At 39.4% G+C, this 24,724-nt stretch overlaps 1 protein-coding gene across 2 annotated transcripts in view; it reads left to right on the top strand.

Annotated features, from left to right (window-relative positions):
• Positions 1-1,261: 1,261 nt before the first annotated feature.
• The window catches only part of LOC121436927 (55 kDa erythrocyte membrane protein), a 32,589-nt gene continuing 9,126 nt past the window's right edge, over positions 1,262-24,724 (top strand). The window contains exons 1-6 of one of the 2 annotated variants that reach the window (XM_041636822.1): positions 1,262-1,572; positions 2,517-2,549; positions 10,644-10,787; positions 11,079-11,157; positions 17,221-17,306; positions 20,496-20,564. In XM_041636822.1, the coding sequence (XP_041492756.1) occupies positions 1,471-1,572; positions 2,517-2,549; positions 10,644-10,787; positions 11,079-11,157; positions 17,221-17,306; positions 20,496-20,564 (513 nt within the window). In that variant the 5' untranslated portion in view covers positions 1,262-1,470. The remainder of the gene's footprint in view (positions 1,573-2,516; positions 2,550-10,643; positions 10,788-11,078; positions 11,158-17,220; positions 17,307-20,495; positions 20,565-24,724) is intronic. The other variant, XM_041636823.1, reaches the window with a different exon arrangement.

The raw sequence follows: 24,724 nt of genomic DNA, 5'->3' as shown, positions 1-24,724 counted from the left end.
TATTATTTACATTTGGAGACAAGGACTTTGTATCCCAATCTACCTTCAAACTCACTATGTGGCTGAGGGTGACAATGAATTTCTGCTCCTCTTACCTCTACCTCTTAAATGCTAGGAATATATATTAGAAGGGGTTTTTTTTTTGGTTTTGTTTTTATTTTGTTTTGTTGGTTTTGGCATGCTGGCTAGGCAGTCCACTAACGAGGTTCATCCCCATTTGCATATCACATAAAGCAATGTCCCAATTTCACCTTTTCCAGTTCCATATTCAGTTAATAAAAGACCCTCTTTACTCATCTATTTTTATTGTTTAGTACCCTTGTATATGTACACAGGTGTGTTACAGGGTTGTTCATTCTGTAACACTGTTCGATGTATTCTTTCTCTGAACCAATCTCCCCTCCTTCCTTTTCCCCTCCCCTCTTCTCTTGCCTTTCATTCTTTCTCCACCTAAAACTAGTTCCTCTAGGCATATGTGTATGGTTTAAGTTATTAATAATGTGAACTCATGGTTTTAGGACAGGGTTCCCAAGGAGCCTTTAGGCCTAGTAAACATTAATTTTGCTCAGAAAGCCTTTTATTTGTCTCCAGGGCATTTGGATGTTTAGGGATCTTACTCTGATTCTTAAAAATTGTTTGTTCCATTGGCTTTGGCTGATTCCTAGAAATTGTGTGGCATCAGCAGTGGGAGAGTAAGTAAAAACACTCTTGAGGCAATCCCATCTTTCATCACTGAACAGCATACACCAATATAAATGATGGTACCAGCAGCACAGGAGCTTAAAGGCATTTTCACAAGTCTAAACTTGAAAGGTGTATTGGCCTTGTGACCACACTGATTTAAGAGCCTTGAATCTCGTCAACCCCCTGTATCCTTCAGGCTTCATTGGAAAGCTGGCTGGTTCCTGATGGTCCCAGCTATCTGGATGTAAAATCAACTCCTGGGTTGCCTTAGCTAGGAACCAGGGGCCTGCTGGTTGCAACTCATGGATAGTAAAGGGGCAGCAGATGCAGTAGCTGAACGTTTCTGGATCTGCTCCGGTATTTCAGGCCTGCGGGTAAAAGCGAGATGGAATTCTATCTTCTAAAGCTGCAGATTGCGCAACTCAGGCCCGCAGAGGCGTGGCAAGAGCAGAGCGTCTCAGCAGCCCTAAGGTACGCCTTCTCCAATCGCTAGGCAGGAGAAAGGCCAAGGCGTGGGTGGGCTTTGGGGCGGGACAGGGCGGGAAGTAGGCGGAGCGTGGGTACTGCTCCACCCAGTCCTTCTGGCTCTTAGCCTGCGGGGTTGGGGCTGGCGCAGCTCTAGTTCCTTTCCTCCTCTGCCGCCTGCGCTGCCTCCGCCGCCTCCGCCCGCCTTCGCCTGCCTCCGCCTCAGTCTCCCACGCCTCCGAACAGGCCGCGGTTACCGGTTTGCGATTCCCGGGCTTAAACTCTACAGCTCCAGTGTCCCGGTGTCGGTGCTCCTGCGAGATGACGCTCAAGTCGAGCGAAGGCGAGGGTGGGAATAGCATGCGCACCGCGCTCTCGGACCTCTACCTGGAACACTTGCTACAGAAGCGCAACCGACCTGAGGTTAGCTGGACCTCTGGGGTCCTCGGGGTTCGGGTTGGGTCTCGGCTCCAGGCCTTTCCATCTACTTCTGGATTTGTCCTATCCGTAGCCTTGTTCCTGGGTGATCTGCCCCGGAGGACCTGATCTTGAGTGTCCTGTTCCCAGGGTGAAGGCCTTCGCTTTGGGCCGAGTTCATACTGAGATCTGGGTGTGGTGAATAGTTGTCTGGGGCAGCCCTCCTAGGTGAAAAATCCCAATAGGCTGACTAGGACCAAATGCTTACTGAGGTCAAAGAAAACTTGCTCATGGATGGTAACAGAAAGACTTTAAGAAGAAAAATGAAAGACTTTAAGGAACACATCCAAGAGAAGATCTGCCTGGTTGGTTGTTGATCATTTGTGTTCAGTCTCACAGACATTGTGAAAGCCAACTTCGTGCTCTAAAGAACTCGCCCTGTGTTCCTTTACATTTCATTTCAGCAGGTCCCCTTGTACTTCGTTGTAAATTAGTGTAGCCTTCATATTCCAGTGTTAAACAGTAAATAACTACTAATCTGCGGAGTCAGAGGCCCCCAGAAGAGGCTATGGATTATATTAGATGTAGCATGTCTTCCTCAAATTCAGTAGGTTATAGTGTGAACCCTGCTTACTTCTACTCCTTTACCCTGCTCCCTCTACTTTCTAGTCCCTTCTGGGAGATTTATTGAGTTGCTTACGATACAGCAAAGCCGGATTTGTGACAAGCAGGTACAATTGTTAAACAACATACATTACTTAAACAAAATGTTCAAAGATAATACTAGGTGAAACTGAGAAAAATATTTTTGGTTGTGATTCTAGTCTTTAACGGCTGAGCCATTTCTCCAGCTCAGAAACTGGGAAAAATAAAACCAAAAATCTTTACAGGAATGGTACCTTGAGCAAAAAACCCTCTTATGTGTTTTGATCACCTTTTTTTTTTTTTAGATGAAGGGAAAAAAAAGGAAAAGTGAAGAATTGGTAAGAAAAAAATGTGTTTATGACAATTGTATTCTGGTTCCCTGATTCTTTTCTTCCCGTTTTCTTTTCCTAACCTCTGGTGTCATTTACCCTCCCCCAGCCAGTTTTGGAAGTACGGTTATTTAATCTTGCCTTTTCTATGTTCCACACCCACGGTCCTCTTTTAGTAACCCTGACAGAGCAGTTCACTGCTTAGGGGAAGAACCTGTGCACCAACTAAATGTCAGGAAATTTTATCTTTCCTGCTGACAAGTAGGAAGACATTTTGCTTTTTGTTTGTTGTTTAAGGCCTCACACTGTAGTTCAGGCTAGCTTGTAACTTTATTTATTATCCTGACAGGCCTTGAACTCCTGGCATTTCTGCCTCAGTTTCCAGAGTGATGGAATTATAGGCATGAGCCAACAAGTCAGACTTCAGGACATTTTTAATTGTCACAACTAAATGTATTTAACTTTTTACAGCAATGAATTAGCAGACCCCCAAATGTCATGACTACTGAAAGAAATATCTGTTCCTGATGTTCTAGTTCAGTGTCTTATCAAAGAGCAAAGAGCAGAACTTATGTGGTAAAACGCTAATCTACTTAAGCCTCTGTGACCACAATAAAACCAGATTCCTATCTGTAAGGTATCTAAGTCTTACCGGTTTTAAAAATTAGAGTCATAAATATCCTGGAAGTGAAGGACAGGAAAGGAAGAAAACCAACAGATCATACTAAGTAGTGAGAAAATTGGGGTAAATACTAAATAATTTTTAAATGACATTTTATTTTCTAGTGTACATTCTCTGAAAACACAGACTTTGAATGGAAATATCCCATTCTCAAATGAGACAACCAGACCCAAGAAGGTGCTCTTTCTTTGGTAGAATGATAATCAGGAGTAGATTCACTGACCGTGCTGCTCCCTTCTGACTCAGCCAAGACTTGCTTTCTGCTATTGTACATGGAATGTATGGCATTGAACCTTGGTGTTTTCTTTATAGGCTATTCCATTTTGCCTGGAGTACTGTTTGCCCCGTACATCCTGTATTATACAAAATGCAGGCTTCAGCAATGCTGGGCTCTCTGCAGTGTTTCACAGCCCCCTACACCTCCTTCAGAGGAAACATCTGTAGCACAGTTCAAAGGGCAGAGACAGTTTCTCAAAGGAAGTTGAAATAAAAAAAATAGATGAAAATAACTTGGCAGGGGTGGGGGCAGGGGTAATGGGGGTGAATAGAGGAGGGACAAATATAGTTGACTTTCTCATTTAAAGTAATTGGCTTCAGAACAAGTGGCAGTGAACTGGTGAGCACAGGAATGAACAAACATTTGTTCAGTCTACTGTTAGGCCCTCTGCCAACTGCTTCCACATGGAGAACTTAGAATGCCCAGTCCAAGGAGATGAGTGACCCTAAATACAGAAGAAGAGCCTAGGAGAACCTTAACACCACCTGCCAGTCTTGTGTAGATGCCTGGCTGAGCCCATCTGATGTCCACAAGTACCCACTATTCACATGGACATAACTGTTTCACTTTGTGAGGGGAAAACTACAATAAAAAAGCTAGAGAAGCCATGAAACTAACAATTCCCTAAGGAAGTATAGAGCTTAGAACTATTTAACTATAAATGAAAAGAACTGGAGACACGGGAAAGCCCAAGAATCAGGATTTTTCTGGCAGGTATTGTCTTAAAATCATACATTAACTAGAGCTTTGTTTCTCAGGCACTAAATACATATATCAATCCAAAGGCCACATGTTTAAAGGTCCTTGGCTGATTTGCTTATCTGTCCAGTGCACTCTGGACATCTGCACAGACTTCTTCCACTGAAATAAAACAGGAAACACAAGCAGCTCCATTCCACCTAAAACACTGAACTGTATTTCCAAATACTTGGCCCTTGGTTTCTGCATAGCCATTAGACCAGTGTTGAGATTATGTATAAAACAACATTCATCAAACCATTTCTTTGTTTTTATTATTTGTTTATTTGGTTTTCTTTTAAGATAAGGCCTTACTATGTAGCTTTAGCTGGCCCGGAACTCACTATGTAGACCAGGATAGCCTCAAACTCAAAACAGATCTGCCTGACTCTGCCTTCAGAGTGCTGGGTTTTAAATCATACCTTTAATCCTACCATGCCTGGCAGTTTTTGTTGTTTGTTCTGTTTTATTTTTTAAATATCATCTCACTGTATAGCCTAGGCAGATTTCAAACTCTTGGCAGCCCTCCTTGTCTCTGACTCCCGAGAGTTGAGATTACAAACCTGCACCACCAGGCCTAGCTGGTTAAAATTAAGTTCTTAGCTGGGTGGTCATGGTGCATTCCTTTAAACCCAGCATTCAGGAGGCAGAGGCAGGTGAATTTCTGTGAGTTCAAGGCTAGCCTGGTCTACAGAGCGAGTTCCAGGACAGTCTCCAAAGCTACACAGAGAAACCCTGAATTGAAAAACCAAAAAAGAAAAGAAAGAAAAATTAAATTCTTGTCTCTACTTTGTGATCCATATTTTGAGGTCAAAAAGTAATGTTTACAAACCATTTGCAGTAAAGTAATTCATAAGCCTTAGACTTCAGGAGTTAGTTAAAATAGAAGCACGGGATTCAGAGTTCAAGAAGACAACATGATACCAGGTCTTGTTTTGTAGCCCAGGATTGTCGCAAACTCACTTTGTATTCCAGGTTACCCTCAGACTTATTCTTCTGCCCCAGCCTCCCATGTGCTAGGATTACCATGTGGTAGGTGCTACTATACCTAGTTTATAAATAAGACTTTATTGAAACTATATAATAAATTTTGAAACTAGTTAGACTGATATTTACCACTTCTCTTTCAAAATTAGTTTAACTATTCATAGATAGGTCTATGACCTTCCATCATGTTTATAATTTTAAAAGACCAAATTGTCTAGAGGTAATTTGACTTTAACTTCAGCGAATCAGGTAAGTGAAACAACTTGACATCTGACACCAGCCTCTGCTGCAAAGATATGTAGTCACAATAAAGAAAATTATAGCTAGAATGTGGTGGCACATGCCTTTAATTCCAGCACTCAGGAGGCAGTAGCAGGCAGATCTCTGTGAGTTTGAGGCCAGCCTGGTCTACAGAGCGAGTTCCAAGACAGGCAGGGCTACACAAAGAAACCCTGCCCCCCCAAACAAAAAACAAAAAAAAGATAGAAAATTATCTATTGAGAGCTCTCCAAGACCAGCTGGACTGTGTCTGAAAAAGCATGGGATAAAACTGGACTCTCTGAACATGGCGAACAATGAGGGCTGATGAGAAGCCAAGGACAATGGCACGGGGGTTTGATCCTACGTAATGTGATGGCTTTGTGGGAGCCTAGCCAGTTTCGATGTTCACCTTCCTAGATATGGACGGAGGTGGGAGGTCCTAGGTCTTACCACAGGGCAGAAAACCCTGACTGCTCTTTGGACTGGAGAGGGAGGGGGAAAGGAGTGGGGGGAGGGGGAGAAAGGTGGGAGGAGGGGACGTAGGGTGGGAGGAGGGGGAGGGAAATGGGAGGCTGGGAGGAGGTGGAAACTTGTTTTTTTTTCTCCTTTTCTCAATAAAAAAATATATATATAAAAAAAAGAAAAGAAAATTATATCTTTTTTTGATTAGCTGTCCAAGCAGATATTACTTTTGATGTTCACCTTTCTAAGGGGACAAGATTAAGTACTCTTCTCCATCTCTTTAAACTTCTCAGCCTCTAGCACATATATATCTTAATTTGTTACATTGCTTGCATTTACAATATGTTCTTTATAACTTTTTTAAGATTTGTCTGTCGGTGAATCCAAAAATGTGAAAGTCAGTGATTTCCAGATCCCTGATATTGTTTGGGATGGCAAGATGTTATCTAGCTAAATTCTTACTTTTCCAGCCTTTTTTTGCAGCTTAAGGTGGTTGTACGGCTGTGATCTGGAGCTCTGGCCTATGAGATAAGAAAAGCTGTTCTCTGGAGAAGTTCTGATCTGGGTCCAACTGACCTGGCTCCTCTGCCTTCTTGCCTTGAGAGTGGAGCTGATCCACAGAGTCACAGCTTTTGAATATGTTTCCAGCCCATGACTCCCTTCTTGGATTTCTGACCTCAGACTGATGGTCTGTGGAGTAGTATGGCCCTTCTTCTTAGCTAAAGACTTGAGTGATCAGTGACTGTTCCTTTGCCTACTTTCTGTCTTTTAGAGAATTATTGAATGAAATCTGTCTGTTATCCTTGGTGATGCTTTAATGTTTTCTCCATGGGTGATATGAAAAGTGTGTGTTCTCTTTCTATTCCCACTTTGTTCTGAAAACCTGGGTGTGGTGGTGTGTGCTTATAATCTTGGTGTTTGGAAGTCTGAGTCAGGAGGATTGTGATTCCAGCCCCCTTTGAGATACATAATGAGACCCTGTCTCTAAAGGTTCAAATAGCTTGACTAAGAAGTAAGGGAGGATGAGATCCACATAAGTAGTCAGGCTGCCAACTTAAATGGGAATTCTACTCATGTCAGAAAATTCCATCTTGCCAGTTGTAGAAAGGAATGTTGTTTTGAGAACTTGGTGGGAACAGTAGAGTTCCGTTTTCCTGAATATAAATTAATCATTGTGATATAAAATGGAGGGATACATGAGGCTTTGAATGCTGAGTATTTTCTTTAGTGGCATCTTTCAGTATTACTAGTATGTCAGCACTCCCAACAGAGAGCTATACAGTAGCATGGTAACCATAGCCCACATTTACCAACTGCTTCTAAGTATTATATTAAGCTTGCAACCCAGTAAAGTCATCCTGTTACTATCCTCATTTTACAGTTGAAGAAACAGAAGTGCAAGAAGGTCAAGAATCCAAAGTTAGCCAGCAGTTAGTAAAAGAGCCAGAAACCTAATTCAGACAGTACGTTTTTCTGTTAAGTGATGTGTTCTGGGTTTTTAAGTTCTACTTAATATATTATTTTGCTAAATTATTTTATTTTGTTTATTTATTCATGTATTTTTTTTTCAAGGCAGGATTTCTTTGTATAGCCCTGTAGACAAGGCTGGCCTCGAACTCACAGAGATCTGCTTGCTTCTGTTTAAGTGCTACAATTAAAGGATAAATCTAAATTATTTTCTTAAAATAATTTATACACATAGTTCATAATTTGCAAGGTGTGGTGAGTAAAGTCAGCTCATGAAAGCAATTTCCTTCTCACTCCATCTTGTAGCCAACCACTTTCTCCCTTTCTCGAAATAATCACTGTGCCTTCCAAAGATTATTTGTATGTTTCTAAGTAAATGTGAATACACTAATTTTTTCACTGTTTGTGGTGAAGGTAGCATAATTATCTTCACATTGTTTTATTTTTGACGTAAACAGTTTAAAAATTACCTCTAAGCCCCCTTGTCAGGGTTACATGGTGTCTTCCCACACAATGACTATACTGCCACTGGATTGTTGTAGATTACCTCGGATTTGTGTAAAGTTCTGTGTTGCTAAGTTAATTTTCAAACTCCAACCTTTTCAATAGTGTTACAACATAAATGCCATATGACCATGTCATGTGAGTTTTGGACATTTTAGCTGCAAAACAAGGCAGTTTCTCTTTCTCAACACTTCCCTCATCTGAGGTTACCCATACCCAGTAAATGAAACTATTTCAGTTCTCATTGTCCTTTCCATTACAAAGGAAGCAGTAAGTTGACAGTTTTTGAAGAGCATACCCATGTTATAAGGCATAACGTCTCACAAGTTTCTAGGCAAGACCTCCTTGCCCCTCATCTTTCCACCCTTTTCCCTCTGTGCATGGGCGAGCCACTGAACTTATTTCAGCAGTGTATACATTCTCACATAAGACTTCTTTCTCCCAGAAAAATGAATGGCAAGATACACTTATCACAGCTCTATTTATTGAGAAGACCTTCCACATCTCCCAGTGTCCTTGAGGGCTACCCCTGGGTGTGGCTAGTATATAGCTGCTCATCATTTTAAGCTTGTGTCCACATACCAAACTCATACTAGTTCTTCCTCCTCTGACTTGCTGTGTTGGTTTTGATTTAATATTTTAGGTACAAACATTTGTAGAATAAGAAAGGTAAAATATCTTCAAATTACTCTCAAGTAATTGAAACTTTAAATTGTATGACATTAAAAAACAATGCTACAAGACCTATACAGGATTGAGTCCATCAGTATTTCTTTGTGTATATATTGGACCCTCCTTGTGGGTCTATTGGCGGTTAATGATTACTGAATAGGTGGTGTAGTCATTAGTAAGCTGCTCTCATCTGTTCTTATGCAAATAACTAATGAAATTCAGAGGAGAGATACCCCAATAATATTTTCCCAGTTTATGTGCCTACCTGCAGGTACAAGAGTTCCAGTTCCGTACCTAATGGCTTGCCTTTTTACGATTTTTTACACTGTTTCTCTCTGTGTGTTATATGTATACATGCATACAATTGTGTGCAACCATGCACTAACACAGAAGCCAGATGTCTTGCCATAGCACTTTTTTTTATCATACTTTCTCTAGACAGGCTCTCTCACTGAACCTAGAGCTATACTGGTGGCCAGTAAGCCATGCTGGTACTCATCTTTACCCCAGACAGAGCTGGGATTATAGATGGCCTTGCTGGGCTTTTTATGTGGGTGTTGAGAATTTATATTCAGGTATTCTTACTTGGACAGCAAGCATTTTTACCTACTGAGCCATCTCCCCAGCTCCCTTTTCATTCTCCCACTCTTTTAAAGTATTTATTTATAGTTTATGGGTGTATAAGTTTATGCACCACCTTTGTGCCTGGTGCCCACAGAGGCCAGAAGAGGGTATCAGATGCTCTTGAACTGGAGTTACAGGTGGTTGTGAGCCACTAAGTAGGTGCTGGGAACCAAACTCAGGTCCTCTGCAAGAGCAACAAGTGCTTTTAACCACTGAGCTCTCTCTCTCTAATCCCCCCTTTTACTCCCTTAATGCTATTCTTCACCAATATTGTATTTGGAAAAATTTAAACTTACTGAAAAGATGAAAAAATTATCATTATGGCTTCTATAATTGACATATTGCTTTATTTGCCTTAACACATATATCTACCTAGAACTACCCATCTATCCCCCTTTTTTTTTGCATTTGAAGGCAAGGTGCAGATGTCAGGATATTTCACCCCAAAGAACTTCAGACTGTATATCACTGCCTAGAGTTCATATTTGTTCATGGTGTTTTTGTTTTGGTTTTGGTTTTTTGTTTGTTTGTTTTTTAGTTTTCCAAGACAGTTTTTCTGTGTAAAGTCCTAGAACTCTGATTTGTAGACCAGGCCGGTCTACAAAAAGAGATCCACCTGCCTTTGCCTCTGACTCCCAAGTGCTGGGATTAAAGGTGTGTGACGCCACTGCCTAGCTTGTTTATGGTTACTTTTTAAGGTAAATTTTAAATACAGTAAAATGCAAAAATCTTGAGTATACTATTATACACTGTATCATGGCATCAAATATTACCAGCATTCTAATTCTCTTATGCCAGTCCTTTCCCTTCAAGACAACTACTGTCTTAATTATTTACAATAGTTTTGTTTATTCTAAAATCTTACATACATTTTATCATATTGTACATATTCTTTTTAATAAGACTTCCTTTATTCAACAGGTTTCTGAGTTCATCTCTTTTATTTTGTAGTTTGTCTTCTTGTATTCATGAACAACTGGCTTGTGTGTTTTCCTGTGTGTCAACAACTGTGTTGTCTCCTTTTGGGTGGACTATTGGGAACACAAACCTGCTATGTACATCTGCATACAAGTTCCTATGTGGACAGATTTTTTTTTTATCTTGAATTAACTCCTAAGAGTAGTATTGCTAGACCATAGAGTAAGCGGGTGTTTATGTTTGGCCCTTTGCAATTTCTGTACTATTTTGCATCTCAATAGACAGTTGTAAGCTGTCATGAGGGTGTTGAGAATTGAACCCAAGTTCTCACAAAGAGCAGCCAGTGCTCTTAACCACTGAGTTTTCTAATCCCTCAGAATATTTTTAATAAAAAAATCATTCCTTTATCTTAAAGAACTGGGTTTTCAAAGCTTTTTAATTTCTAATTACAGATAATTGACTGTCCATGGGCCTTTGCTGTTTTATCCACTAATCTGTTTTCATTTGACAGGCTGCATTGAATCAGTTGAATGTTGCCACTGAGGACATGTACACCAATGGGTCTACTGTTCCAGGTAGCCCTGCCCATTCTAAAGGGCAAGAGGCAAGGAAAGTACGTCTCATACAGTTTGAGAAGATCACAGAGGAGCCCATGGTAATTTCTTGTCCTATTGTAATCATCATTTATTCTCTACTAGTAAAATCATTGGGCCATAAAACTGCCAATGGCCACTCATAGAATTGTACAATCTGCCAGCTTCACTGTTTTTTGTCCCCATCTCAAGTTTCTTTCAAAGCAAGCAAGCTTCCTGCTTTTTCTATTTGAGAACTGACCCTGATATAAATGTAAATGGTGTTCTCTGCAATTTTTTTCTTTAGATGCTTTAAAGATTATCCTCAGAAAGGGCTTAAAACAAAGCTTACTGTTCCATTGCCTTTATTCCAGGGAATTACTTTGAAGCTGAATGAAAAACAGTCATGTACTGTGGCCAGAATTCTCCATGGTGGCATGATTCATAGACAAGGTACTCTGGCAGGGAGGAGGGATCCTAAGTCTAGTTTTATTCTGGGATTAATTATTTACTCTCTATTCAGTGGTGTGGGACATGAAGTTTATAGTCCTCAAAACTGATATCATTTTTGTGAAAGTGCCAAGAGATTCTTTGAGTTAATAACTCTTTAAGGTGGGCATGGTGGCATATACCTTTAATCCCAGTACTCAGGAAGCAGAGGCAGGTGGATCTCTAAGTTCAAGACAGGCTTGTTCTACAAAGTGAGTTCCAGGACAGCCAGAGTTACACAGAAAAAAAAAAAAAAACTTGTCTTTTTTTTTTTTTTTTTTGAGGAGAATAGGGTTTATTACTCTCACAGTTCCATATAACAGTTCAAATGCAATGAAGGTAAGAACTCAAACAGGGCAGGCATCCTAGAGGTAAGAGTTATGCAGAAACTGTGAAAGAATGCAGCTTACCGACTTTCTCTTCATGGCTTGCTCAGCCTTCTTTCTTTTTTTTTTTTTTTTTAATAATTTTTTTATTAAGAAAAGAAGAAAAAAAACATAAACAAAAAACAAGTTTCCACCTCCTCCCAGCCTCCCATTTCCCTCCCCCTCCTCCCACCCTTCTCCCCCTCCTCCCACCCTTCTACCCCTCCCCCCACTCCTCTCCCCCTCACTCTCCAGTCCACAGAGCAGTCCAGGTTCCCTGCCCTGTGGTAAGTCCTAGGTCCTCCCCCCTCCGTCCATATCTAGGAAGGTGAACATCCAAACTGGCTAGGCTTCCACAAAGCCAGCACATTAAGTAGGATCAAAACCCCGTGCCATTGTCCTTGGCGTCTCATCAGCCCTCATTGTTCGCCATGTTCAGAGAGTCCGGTTTTATCCCATGCTTTTTCGGTCACAGTCCAGCTGGCCTTGGTGAGCTCCCAGTAGATCAGCTCCACTGTCTCAGTGGGTGGGTGCACGCCTCGTGGTCCCGACTTCTTTGCTCATGTTCTCCCTCCTTCTGCTCCTCATTGGGACCTTGGGAGCTCAGTCCAGTGCTCCAGTGTGGGTCTCTGTCTCTGTCTCCATCCATCACCAGATGAAGGTTCTATGATGATATGCAAGATATTCGTCAGTATTGCTCTCGGATAGGGTCATTTCAGGTTCCCAATCCTCAGCTACCCAAGGAACTAACTGGGAACCTCATGTTGGGCACTTGGGAGCCCCTCTAGGGTCAAATCTCTTGCTCACCCTAAAGTGGTTCCCTTAACTAAGAATTGTGGTTCCGTGCTCCCCTATCCACCTTTCCTTTATCCCAATTCTCCTGATTCCCCAAGTCCCCCCTCCTTCCTTTCTACCTTTTCTCTCCCCATCTCCCCTTACCCCCATCCCACCCCACCCCCAAGATCCTAATTTTCTCCCCGGCAATTGGGTCTACTTCCCTTAGCCAAGAGGATAACTATATGTTTTTCCTTGGGTTCACCTTCTTACTTAGCTTCTTTAGGTTCACCTATTGTAGACTCCGTGGCCCTAATTTATGGCTAGAAACCAATTATGAGCGAGTACATCCCATGTTCATCTTTTTGGGTCTGGGACACGTCACTCAGGATAGTGTTTTCTATTTCCATCCATTTGCCTGCAAAATTCGAGAAGTCATTGTTTTTTACCGCAGCGTAGTACTCTAGCGTGTATATATTCCATACTTTCTTCATCCATTCTTCCATTGAAGGGCATCTAGGTTGTTTCCAGGTTCTGGCTATTACAAATAATACTGCTATGAACATAGTTGAACAAATGCTTTTGTCATATGATAGAGCATCTCTTGGGTATATTCCCAGGAGTGGTATTGCTGGGTCCAGGGGTAAGTTGATCCCGAATTTCCTGAGAAACCGAAACACTGACTTCCACAGTGGTTGCACAAGATGGCATTCCCACCAGCAATGGATGAGGGTACCCGTTCCTCCACAGCCTCTCCAGCAAAGGTTATCCTTGGTGTTTTTGACTTTAGCCATTCTGACAGGTGTAAGATGATATCTCAAAGTTGTTTTGATTTGCATTTCCCTGATTGCTAAGGAAGTTGAGCACGACTTTAAGTGTCTTTTGGCCATTTGAACTTCCTCTGCTGAGAATTCTCTGTTCAGTTCAGTGCCCCATTTTTTAATTGGGTTAATTAGCATTTTAAAGTCTAGTTTCTTGAGTTCTTTATATATTTTGGAGATCAGACCTTTGTCTGTTGTGGGGTTGGTGAAGATCTTCTCCCAATCAGTAGGTTGCCTTTGTGTCTTATTGACTATGTCCTTTGCTTTACAGAAGCTTCTCAGTTTAAGTAGGTCCCATTTATTCAATGTTGCCCTTAATGTCTGTGCTTCTGGGGTTATACATAGGAAGCGATCTCCTGTGCCCAGCTCCTGTAGGGTACTTCCCACTTTCTCTTCTATCAGGTTCAGTGTGTTCGGGCTGATATTGAGGTCTTTAATCCATTTGGACTTGAGTTTTGTGCACGGTGATAGATAAGGGTCTATTTTCATTCTTCTACAAGATGACATCCAGTTGTGCCAGCACCATTTGTTGAAGATGCTTTCTTTCTTCCATTTTATACTTTTAGCTCCTTTATCGAAAATCAGGTGTTCATAGGTTTGTGGGATAAAATCCGGGTCTTCTATACGATTCCATTGGTCGACTTCTCTGTTTTTATGCCAGTACCACACTGTTTTCATTACTGTAGCTCTGTAATAGAGTTTGAAGTCAGGGATGGTAATGCCTCCAGAAGATCCTTTATTGTATAGGATTGTTTTGGCTATCCTGGGTTTTTTGTTTTTCCATATAAAGTTGATTATTGTCCTCTCCAGATCTGTGAAGAATTTTGATGGGATCTTGATGGGGATTGCATTGAATCTATAAATAATCAAAATGAGGGCTGAAAACACATAAAAAAACTTGTCTTAAAAAATATACACCCAAACTGACTCTTTAGAAAATTGCATGGTAAGATCTTAGTATAAACTACTCAGTACCACCATCTCTTCCTCTGTACATTTTTTTTTCTTTTGGTATTTCAAGACAGGGTTTCTCTATGTAGCCCTGGTTGTCCTGAAAATGACTCTGTAGACTAGTACTGCTGTCTGGGGGACCAGCCTCCAGCAGCACAGACAGGGCTTTGACAGGAATCCATGGAGTCAGCAAGTCTAAACTTTCTGTCTGAGGGACGTTAGGGAAAAAGACACTCACAAACTCTCTTGATGGTTTTATTCTTTCTTCTTCTTTATTTTCTCTCTTTATTCTCTCCCTTTATTCTGTCTCTCTCATCTCATGTTGTTTTATAGCCTTTATACCCCAACATTTTCCAGGCAATACAAGAGTCAAAACAGTTTCTCAAGTGAATGAATATAGGTAAAAAAACATGTTTTTATCTCCCTCATATGATTCAGCATTTTATGTATTACAGGCAAAAACCAATTTATCCCAAGAACCCACATACATTCATACCCAAGCAACTTGTTATAGATTAACCATGTGGCCAGCAAGGTCTTTTACTGTCAGGCTGCATTTTGCAGTTACAAAGAAAGGGCCAATTACTTTATTACTTATCTTTAAAGGTAATCTTATAAGGAATCTTAAAGTAATCACAAACCTAAACTTTTATATATGAAAAAGAATCATTCAGCTCTACTTTAAATCTTTAGTGTACATATCCATTCATTAATAGTTTTTTATATCAGGAGATTGAGGGCATACATGGGTATAAGGAATTAGTCATCACCTTTGGTCATCAACCAAACCTTACAATACGTCAGCCAGTAATAATTGGTCTGCTTTGTTCTTATTCCCTGACTTTAAAGGGTTCTGTATTCAACTAAGTGCCTTTCTAAAACTTTAGATTGTCTTCTTGGGTTTTCCCCTCAAAGTTATTTAACAAAAATATCTTAGTCTAACTTCATTATTTTCAAAGCTTTGTTTCAGCTGTGATGCACTCTGAGACCTGTGAACACATCTCCCAACATTAAGGTTAAGAGAATTTAAGCTAGCTGGGCTACTGGGACTCAGTTGTTAGTCATTAACTTGAGCTACAATCCATGCAGCTCCTTAGGTGAAACTCACAGACCCTGGCTGTGAACCATATCCTTGTATTTATTTTTATTCACCAAAACTCTGTATAAGCTATCATTGTTATTATCAAATTAGACAGTACATCTTGGGGAGGGGTTATCTTGATAATCCACAGGTAAAAATGCCCAGTAGAACGGGATGTTTCTGAGAGATATTACTATATTATAGGCTGTGGAGATCTCCCCACGTCCACTCACACCATGCTAGATACCAGAGAAAGAGAACCACAGCAAACATGGAAAGGCAGAGCAGAAGCAAAAGACATTCCAGGGTCTGAAGTCCGGTGGCCTTGCTTAAACAAGATTGGCCCATCAGGGGATTCCCTTCTGTTGGGCTGACACCTGGAACTTCAATTGTAACTCGCTGCTCCTCTGGCATGGCCAACAGCAGACCAGGCTGGCCTTGAACTCAGAAATCCATCTGTTTCTGCCTCCCGAGTGCTGAGATTAAAGGCGTGCGCTATCACCACGCAGCCCTCTGCACTTCTTATATATTGTTTTATAATGATATTTTTCCCATTTAGTTAATAAGTGACTCATTACTATATGTACCCATTACATATGACTGATATGTAACAGTAAACAAAGCTGTTTCTCTACCTTCCTGGAGCTTGGATTTTCTCATTTATTATAAAATAATAATTTTATTTATTTTATAAACAGCTTAAATGGGGAAACCAAAATTAAGTAATTATAATTAACTATTGTATTTCCTTAATGTTAGAGTGCCAGCAATTTTCAGATGCATCATTTACTAAAATATATTTTAGGGAGCAATGAAAGAACAGAATAATAAGTTAAAATATAGCATGTTTTTGCAGCTGCAGATAGCCTGTACGGTACTAGAAATTATGCCCAATATTTGGGTATGGCTAATCCAATGAGTCTCCTACATCATTAATTCCTACCCTTTTATGTTTTAATATGTTTTTTTATAGTTTTTTTGGTTTTTTTGTTGTTGTTGGTTTTTTTGTTTTGTTTTGTTTTGTTTTTAGTTTTTTGAGACAGGGTTTCTCTGTAGCTTTGGAGCCTGTCCTGGTACTTGCTCTGTAGACCAGGCTGGTCTCAAACTCACAGGGATCCACCTGTCTCTGCTTCCCCAGTGCTGGGATTAAAGGCATACACCACCACTGCCTGGCCCTTACTATATTTTTTGTTTGTTCTTTTTTTTTTTTAATTCAAGGTAACATGACATGAATTTGGTAACCAGCCTTCACATAGAATTTTAACATTGAATAACCATTTAAAAGCACATTGGAGGGCTGGAGAGATGGCTCAGTGGTAAAGAGCTTTGCCTGCTCTTCCAGAAGTCCTGAGTTCAATTCCCAGCAACCACATGGTGGCTCACAACCATCTGCAGTGAGATTTGGTGCCCTCTTCTGGCCTGCAGGGATACACACAGGCAGAATGCTGTATATATAATAAATAAATAATTTAAATAAAATAAAAACACATTGGAGGTTTAGTTTAACAATAACAAAGAAACATTGAACCTAGGAGCTGGAGATGGCTCAGTGGGTAGGAACACTGACTGTTCTCCCATGGGACCAGGGTTCAGTTCCCAGCACCTACATAGCAGCTAACAACTATTACTCCAGTTCCAGGGGATCTGACACCCTCACATAGACATATAGGCAAAACACCAATGTACATGAAATATAAATAAAATTTAAAAAAAGAAACATTGAACTCACTGGCTAATAGTCTCCTGGAGTTGGCAGCTGTTCTAATTCCAGGAATTCAAAGATGAGATGCTTTTATGAAGCTCTTGGATGACTGATATCAGGAAGGACAAGGCAGTATTGAACTGTCCTAGATGGATTCTGAACCATATTTGTTTATCTCTCTTAGTTAAATATTTCTAATAACTGAGTTTTATTTATTTTCTAAAATACCCTAGATTGTGGTTCCTTTTGTGTGGTATTCTTGAGCTATACTGACAGCTATTGTTTGAATTTTTACTCTTTTGTACATTGAGGTTTTTGTTTGTTTAATGGCAGGCTCTCTTCACGTGGGGGATGAGATCCTAGAAATCAATGGCACAAATGTGACTAATCACTCAGTAGACCAGCTGCAGAAGGCAATGGTGCGTATTTTCTGTACTAGAGAAAGACTGTCTTCTGTATTCATGAAGGGTTAATGGGCACTGGTGTCTATATCTCATTTCTCTGCAAAAGCATGGTTACCTTATTGAGAGGGCTGTTATCACTTCTGATCTTCTGTCCAAGAAATGATGTTTCTCTGCTTTAATTTAGTAAAACTGCAGAGCAGGGCCAATAACTGAACATCAGTCTCATAAAATGACAAGAATGTTGTGCTGGGCATCTAGAGATTGTGGTGTACTGTATTCTTGCTCTGGCTTTGAGCAGGTGGGTTAGCTTCATTCAGTCTGTATTCTCAGAATCTTTTATGTGCAGTATTGTGTGTGGTGTTTGGGCTGCCTCTCCTGTTTGCTCTTCCTGACATTTTGCCATCTTCTTCATTTTGTCTTGTGCTTCAACAAGCTGATTTTAATGTATATATCAGTTGTGCTTCAGTGGATTCAGCAAGAAGTTAGAAAAGGTATTTATGTCCCTATTCTTACTTGCCAAACCTGCTCCTGTAGGTACCAGTTTCACACAGGTGTGGACATCCTCAAAAGATCCAGCAAGAGAGTTCTTCCTGAGGATATGCATACCTGTATGAATACATCTTTCCTGAAACTCTCTAAACTTCCTTTTTGAATATGCTACCTAATTATTCCTGGATTCTCCAGTAATATCATAGTTAGTAACAAGAGTGATGCCAGAAAAATTGACTCTTCAAGTGGGTCTTTCATACTGGCTGCTTGTAAATGAGCATATGCTAAGAAGATGGTACACTAGAAAAGAGCTGATCATTCTAGAGAAATCTAATTCTTATTAGAAAAACATAAGCTAATATGAAACCATAGAAAATAAACAAAAAACTGTTGGCCAACAACTTTTTGAAAATATGCTTAATTCCTACAGCACAATTCATTCTAGGCAGGCTTGGAGTCAGTGGTCCAATGCAGTAGAAATATATGGTATATACATACTATGGAATACTTACTGTTCTGTCTTATACAAGAAGGAAATCTCATTATTTGTTACAACATGGGTGAACCAGGAGGACATTGTATAAACAAGCCAGACACAGAAAGATAGACATCACATAAACTAATATATATGTAGAATCCAGAAAGGCACACCTGTAGAAGTAGAGAGTGGAAGGTCTTGATCAGGGACTAGGGATGGGTGGGGATCATGGAGCAATAAAAGCTATAAAATTCCACATAAATAAGATGAATGCATTTAAAATAACTCCATAGTACAGCATGGTTACTATAATAATTATGAATTATATTTTTAAAAATACTGAGAGTAGATCTCAAGTATTCTCACAACAAAAATAAGTAGTGAGGCAATACATATGTTAATTAACTGTTTAGCCATTATACAATGTATACATAACTTGAAAACATTTGTATGGGATAGTTGAGTGTATTTTTATTATTCAACTTGCAAGAATAAGAGAGGGCTTATGAGAAGCCAAGGACAATGGCACTGGGTTTTGAACCTACTTCATGTTCTGGCTTTGTGGGAGCCTAGCCAGTTTGGATGCTCACCTTCCTAGACCTGGATGGAGAGGGGAGGACCTTGGACTTTCCACAGGGCAGGGAACCCTGACTGCTCTTTGGACTGGAGAGGGAGGGGGAGAGGAGTGGGGGGGAGGGGGAGAGGAGTGGGAGGAGGGGGAGGGAAATGGGAGGCTGGGAGGAGGCAGAAATTTTTTTTTCAATAAAAAAAGAAAAAAACAAAGTAAAAAGATAATCTAAATAATCAAAGAAACTATTGTTAATATTTGGTCAGAAAACTTGTATTTAGAACATGTAAAGTACAAATAAAATCTATACCAAGGGAAAAAAAAGAGGATGATCATCTATACTTATGGTAACAAAATTACAAAATCATTGAGCTGGGTACAATAGCTCATGCCTATAATAACAGTTCTTAGGAGGTCAAAGCAGACTATCACTTGATTTCCAGGCTATCCTGGGCCATATAGTGAATTCCAGGCTGTATTCCAGAATGATGCCTGGCTCAAAACAAGCAAACAAAACCAAACTGAATAATTTTTTTAAAAACTAACAAGTTAAACTTGTATCTACTTGTAGTTAGTTGTGTTACCGCTTGGGAGCCTGACGCACAAGTGTTGTGGGGTGTTTGTACCCTGTGTGGAAATGTATGGCTGCGTTTGGCATAATAAAAAGCTAGGCAGGACTTCTGGGCAGAGAGAGAACAATGGGAAAAAGAAGGCAGAGTGACCAGCTATATGGAGAGCAAGCAGTATGGGCAGTATGGAGAAGTGAGGGAACAAGCCACATGGCAGAACGTAGATTAAAATAAATGGATTAATTTAATTTACAAGAACTAGTGGGACAAGCCTAAGTTAAGGCCTAGATTTCATAATTAATACTAAGTCTCCATGTCATTATTTGTGAGCTGGCAATCCAAAGAGAAAACCTGAGTACACGGAAGGGTCATTGTTGTGGAATGTTTACACTGTGTGAAGATGTGTCACTGTAATTGGTTTAATAATGAGCTAAAAGGCCAGTAGCTCGGCAGGAGAGAATAGGTGGGACTTCCAGGAAGATAGAGGAACTTGGGGTGAATCTAGGTGTTTCAGAGACGCCAGTGAGAGACATTGAAGAGGTCAGACATATGGTACAGAGGAGAGGTAACGAAGCCATATGGCAGAGTGTAGATCACTAAAAACAGGCTAATTAAGTCATAAGAGCTAGTTGGAAAAAAGCCTAAGGCCAAACTTTCATAATTAATAATAAGTCTCTGTGTCATTATTTGCGGGCTGGCAGTCCTGATGAAAACATACTACTACAGGTCATAGTTTAAGGAAAGCCTCAGCTATATAGAAAAACCAAAACAAAATTACATATGTGTGCATCATGTTTATGTGTGACTATAATATTTGAATCTTTGCATTGGGGTAGAAAAAAGTATGGGTATATTTGTGATCATTTTAGGAAGTTCAAGGAATCTTTTGGGGACCAAGAGCAGAAGAGGAGAAAGTCATGAGGTTTTGCTTTATTATTTTTGTCTTTGGTTATGCTGGCATAGGGAGCATATGACATTCTCATGGTTCAGGAGGTAGTATCTGACCAAAGCTCAAACTATAAAGATGGTTCTATAGTGGAAACTCATGTCACCCAAGTTAGTTTTCTTTACAGTCTCATTTTTCTTTTTTCTTTAAATAGAAGGAAACCAAAGGAATGATCTCATTAAAAGTAATTCCTAATCAGCAGAGTCGTCTTCCTGCACTACAGGTATGTAATACAATTTTCTCTGTTGTGCTGTTTTGTGTTCTTTGAGATTTTATTAAAAGTGACACAATTCTATAACTAAGTTCTGAGTCTCTTACAGGTGTTTATCTGCTTGGTGTAGAATCCTATTATGCATTCTCTCAACTAAAATATAAGAGCTCATCTCTTTTTCTTCTTTCTTTTCTTTTCTTTCTTATTTCTGTATGCTTGTTCATTTCTGTCCAAGTGCACATGTGTGGATGGCAGAGGACAACCTTGGGTGTTATTCCTTAGGTGTCATTCATCTTTGTCTATATGTAGGGGGTGTCCTTTGAGTGTGTATGTGCATGAATACATGTGTGTGTATGAGTGTGGAGGCTAGAGGTTGATATTAAATGTGTTTTCTTTACCTCACTTCACCTTTATTTTTTTGAAGCAGTGTCTCTCAGGGAACCTGAAATTTACTAATTTGGATAGAATGGTTGGCCAATGGGCTTCAGGTATTCACATGTCTCTTCCCTAACTGTCTTCCCCTAGTACTGGAATTACAGGGAGCACATCATCATGCCTGGCCTTTTGAGTGGACTCTGGGAATCTAAACTTAGGTCCTCATGGTTGTGTGGTAGGCACTTTATCAACTGAGATATCTCACTAGTTTCCCTTTCTTTGAGACAAAGTTCCACTGAGCCCCATCCTAGTCTGAATCTCAACAATTAGATTAGGTTGGTTGGCTAGTGAGCCTCAGGGATCCTCTGTCTCTGCCTTCCCAGCTCTGGGTTTATAAAAGTGTATGACACTAAGCTTAATTTTTTAATGTGAGTTCTGAGGATCAAACTGAGTTCCCTCATCCTTGGAAGGTAAGCACTATATCAACTCAACACTCAGCACTTTATTCCTTTTTCTTTGAGGAAGAAGACAATGATGGAGGTGATAGGAACAGGTTATTAGTAGTTGAGGAATAGATGGGACAGGACCTTGGAAAATGGATGTGCAAAAGGTTTGGTTTTTAAAAATATCTCAGGTTGGAGAGATGGTCGAGGACCTGAGTTTGGTTCATAGTACCCACATCAGGTACCTCACAGTAGTCTGTCTATAACTCTAGCTCTAGGGGATCAGATCTTCTGGTCTCCGCAGGCAACTGCACATATGTACACATAAGTAAAAACAAATAAAAATAAATAAAATATCAAACCTGAAATTTCTATCATAGGCTACCTGTAGTATGATAGTATAGTCTTAAGCTTTTAAATTGAAGTTTTGTTGTTTATGTACATACATATAACAAAGTGAATAAATCACAAGTATAAAACTTGTATGTATTCATAAACTGAGCACATAAATTGAGCCAATTCAAAAGTCAGAATATTGTAGATGGAAGTTTCTGTCCTGCACAGTCCTGCAGCCATTCAGTCACAGCAAAACACACAGAGGCTTATATTAATTATAAACTGTTCTGCCTCTTAGCTCAGCCATATTATTTAAGTGGTTCTTACAACTTAAATTAACCCATAATTCTTGTCTATGTTAGCCACGTGGCTTGGTACCTTTTATCAGTGAGGCTTTCTCATCTTGCTTTCTCTGCTTCTGGATGACAGCTGCAAACTGAGCCTTTCCTCTTCTTAGAATTCTTCTAGTCTGTTCATCCTGCCTATACTTCCTGCCTCTGTACTGGCCAATCAGCATTTTATTAAACCAATAAAAATGACAAATCTTTACAGGGTACAGGAGCATTGTCCCACAGCAGAATATGTCCAGCATCTATGACGCCTTATTACCAAAACCCTGACTTATAACATAAGAGAAGAATTTTACTTCATTTTGAAATTTATTTAAATTGAACTATATTGTAGGAATTCTTTTGAATGCCATTGCATTTATTCAGAATTGTTAAATTAATCATCCAGGTTACTTGTAGCAATAGATGATTCAGTTTCTCTGATTCATTGTATAAATGTGCTGTAGTTACTCATCCATTCTGATACTGCTGAACTTTTAGGTTTCCAGCTTTTTTTTGCTATGAACTTTGTTGAATGTGTGCTTTATACCTTTACTTTGGGGGATAAAATTGATGGGTTTTAAGGCACAGGTATGTTTTAATTTTAGAAGATATTGCCCAGCAGTCTTTGAAAGTAGTTGTTCCATTTTATATTCTCAAATATACTTGTATGACACTTCTGTTTCTTCCATATTTTTCACCAAAATTTAGAATTGTCTGGTTTTGTTTGTTTGGCCATTATCTGGGTGCATATTATGTCATAATTCTCATTGTATTTCTCTGATAATTGGGAAATGCTTCCTTTACTATTTATATGTTTTTTTGCCACTTAAATATACTTGTTTGGTAAAACTTGAATTTTTTCTTACCAAATTGTAGGAGTCTCTCATATTTTCTGAAGTGAAGAGTCCTTTGTCATGTGTATCTCAAATATGCTCCTTTTTAATTTTCTTCATGGTACCATTAATGACTAAAGAAGATTCTAATTGACTAATGAAATCAAAATTGCTACCTTTTTCCCTCATATAATCAACACTTTATGTTTGTTTAATTTTCTTTTTGCTTACAAGGTCAAAAGGACACTCTTCTATATTTTTTTCTAAACCCATGTAGAATTAAATTGATTTTTGTGTAGGTTATTGTAAAGTAAGAGGTAAAGGTTTCAATTTTTCCATATGGATATCAGTAGACTCAATACTATTAATTGAAGTAAACATCCTGTTCATATGATATATGCCCCATCACTTTTATCGTAAGTCATATATGTAGGCATATTTTGTGTAGTTGGTCTATGTATTTATCGCTGCATTAAATCTCCATATCATTTTGGAGAAAGGAGACATCTTTATAAAATCCCAGTAGAAGTGATGATGGTGTAATATTTCTTTATTTCTCAGTATAGAAGAGAAATCTTTTAGTATTTCATTGTAAAGTATGTTGACTGTAGGTTTTTTAGTTTATTTTTATTATTTTAATTATGTGTCTGTGTGTATGTGCATATGAGTGCAGGAGCTTATAGAGGCCAAGTATCAAGATTTCCCTGGAGCTGGTTGTGAGCCACCTAATATGGGTGCTGGGAGTCACACTCAGGTCCTCTGGAAGAGCAGTACTTGCCATCTTAACCAGCCCTGCAGCCTCGAGCTATAAGGTTTTTGAAGGTATTCATTAGATTCAAGGAGCTACCTTCTGGTTTCTTTCTTTGTGTGTTACTAGTGACAAGATCATATGATTTTTCTCCATTTTATGTTAATGTCACAAACTCTGTGTTGCTGAATGAGATCCTGTTTGATTGTGACTTCATATCCTTATAATAAATTGCTGTGTTTGATGTACTATTTCATTTTGGATTTTTATATTCTTGATCCTCAGAGAAACTAGACAATTTTTGTTAGATTTGGGTATTATGGTTATGAGTTTGGAGGCTTAAAATTCTCTGCTATTTGTATTTTGGTAAGAATAACTTATTTCTCCAGCACTCGGGAGGCAGAGGCAGGCGGATCTCTGTGAGTTCGAGACCAGCCTGGTCTACAAAGGGAGTTCCAGGACAGGCTCCAAAAGCTACAGAGAAACCCTGTCTCGAAAAAAAAAAAAAAGAATAACTTATTTCTTAAGCTGTTTCAAAATTTGACCAGAGAAGAACCATAGGATCTTGTCAAATGTATTGATGTGAAGTTGTTCATAAGATTACATTTTGAGTGTGTGTATACATATACACATGTGTGTAGAGTTGTGTGTACTCTCAGAAGACAGTGGAGGACGTTGGGTATTCTTCTTTGCTGCTCAATGACTTATTCCCTTGAGATAGGGTCTCTCACAATTTCTGTTAGGCTGAATGGCCAGCAAGTTTCTGAGATTCACCTATGTGCCACCATCTGTGGGCAGTCATGCTTGATTATCACAATATCCTATTAAAACCTTTTAAATATCTTTAAGATCTTTACTAGTAAATTGGTTTTTGCTTTGGTTTTTTAAAACAGAGTCTTACAATGTAGCTCTGGCTGTCCTGGAACTCACTATGTAGACTAAGCTGGTCTTGAACTCACAGAGTCCACCTGCTAGAATTAAAGGAGTGGGCCATTATATGTGGCTTTTTTACTAGTAAACTGTAACCTTCCTGTTCTTAATTTCATTAATCTTTTCAAAGAGCCAGTTGACCCTTTTAGGTTTTCTCAATGGTGTTTTCTATTTA

This window comes from Microtus oregoni, unplaced genomic scaffold (assembly GCF_018167655.1).
Source record: "Microtus oregoni isolate MIOR12 unplaced genomic scaffold, Mior012 000050F_007, whole genome shotgun sequence".
Lineage (NCBI taxonomy): Eukaryota > Metazoa > Chordata > Mammalia > Rodentia > Cricetidae > Microtus > Microtus oregoni.
Note: the sequence above shows the minus strand (reverse complement) of the source record. Positions and strands in the feature narration are given on the sequence as shown.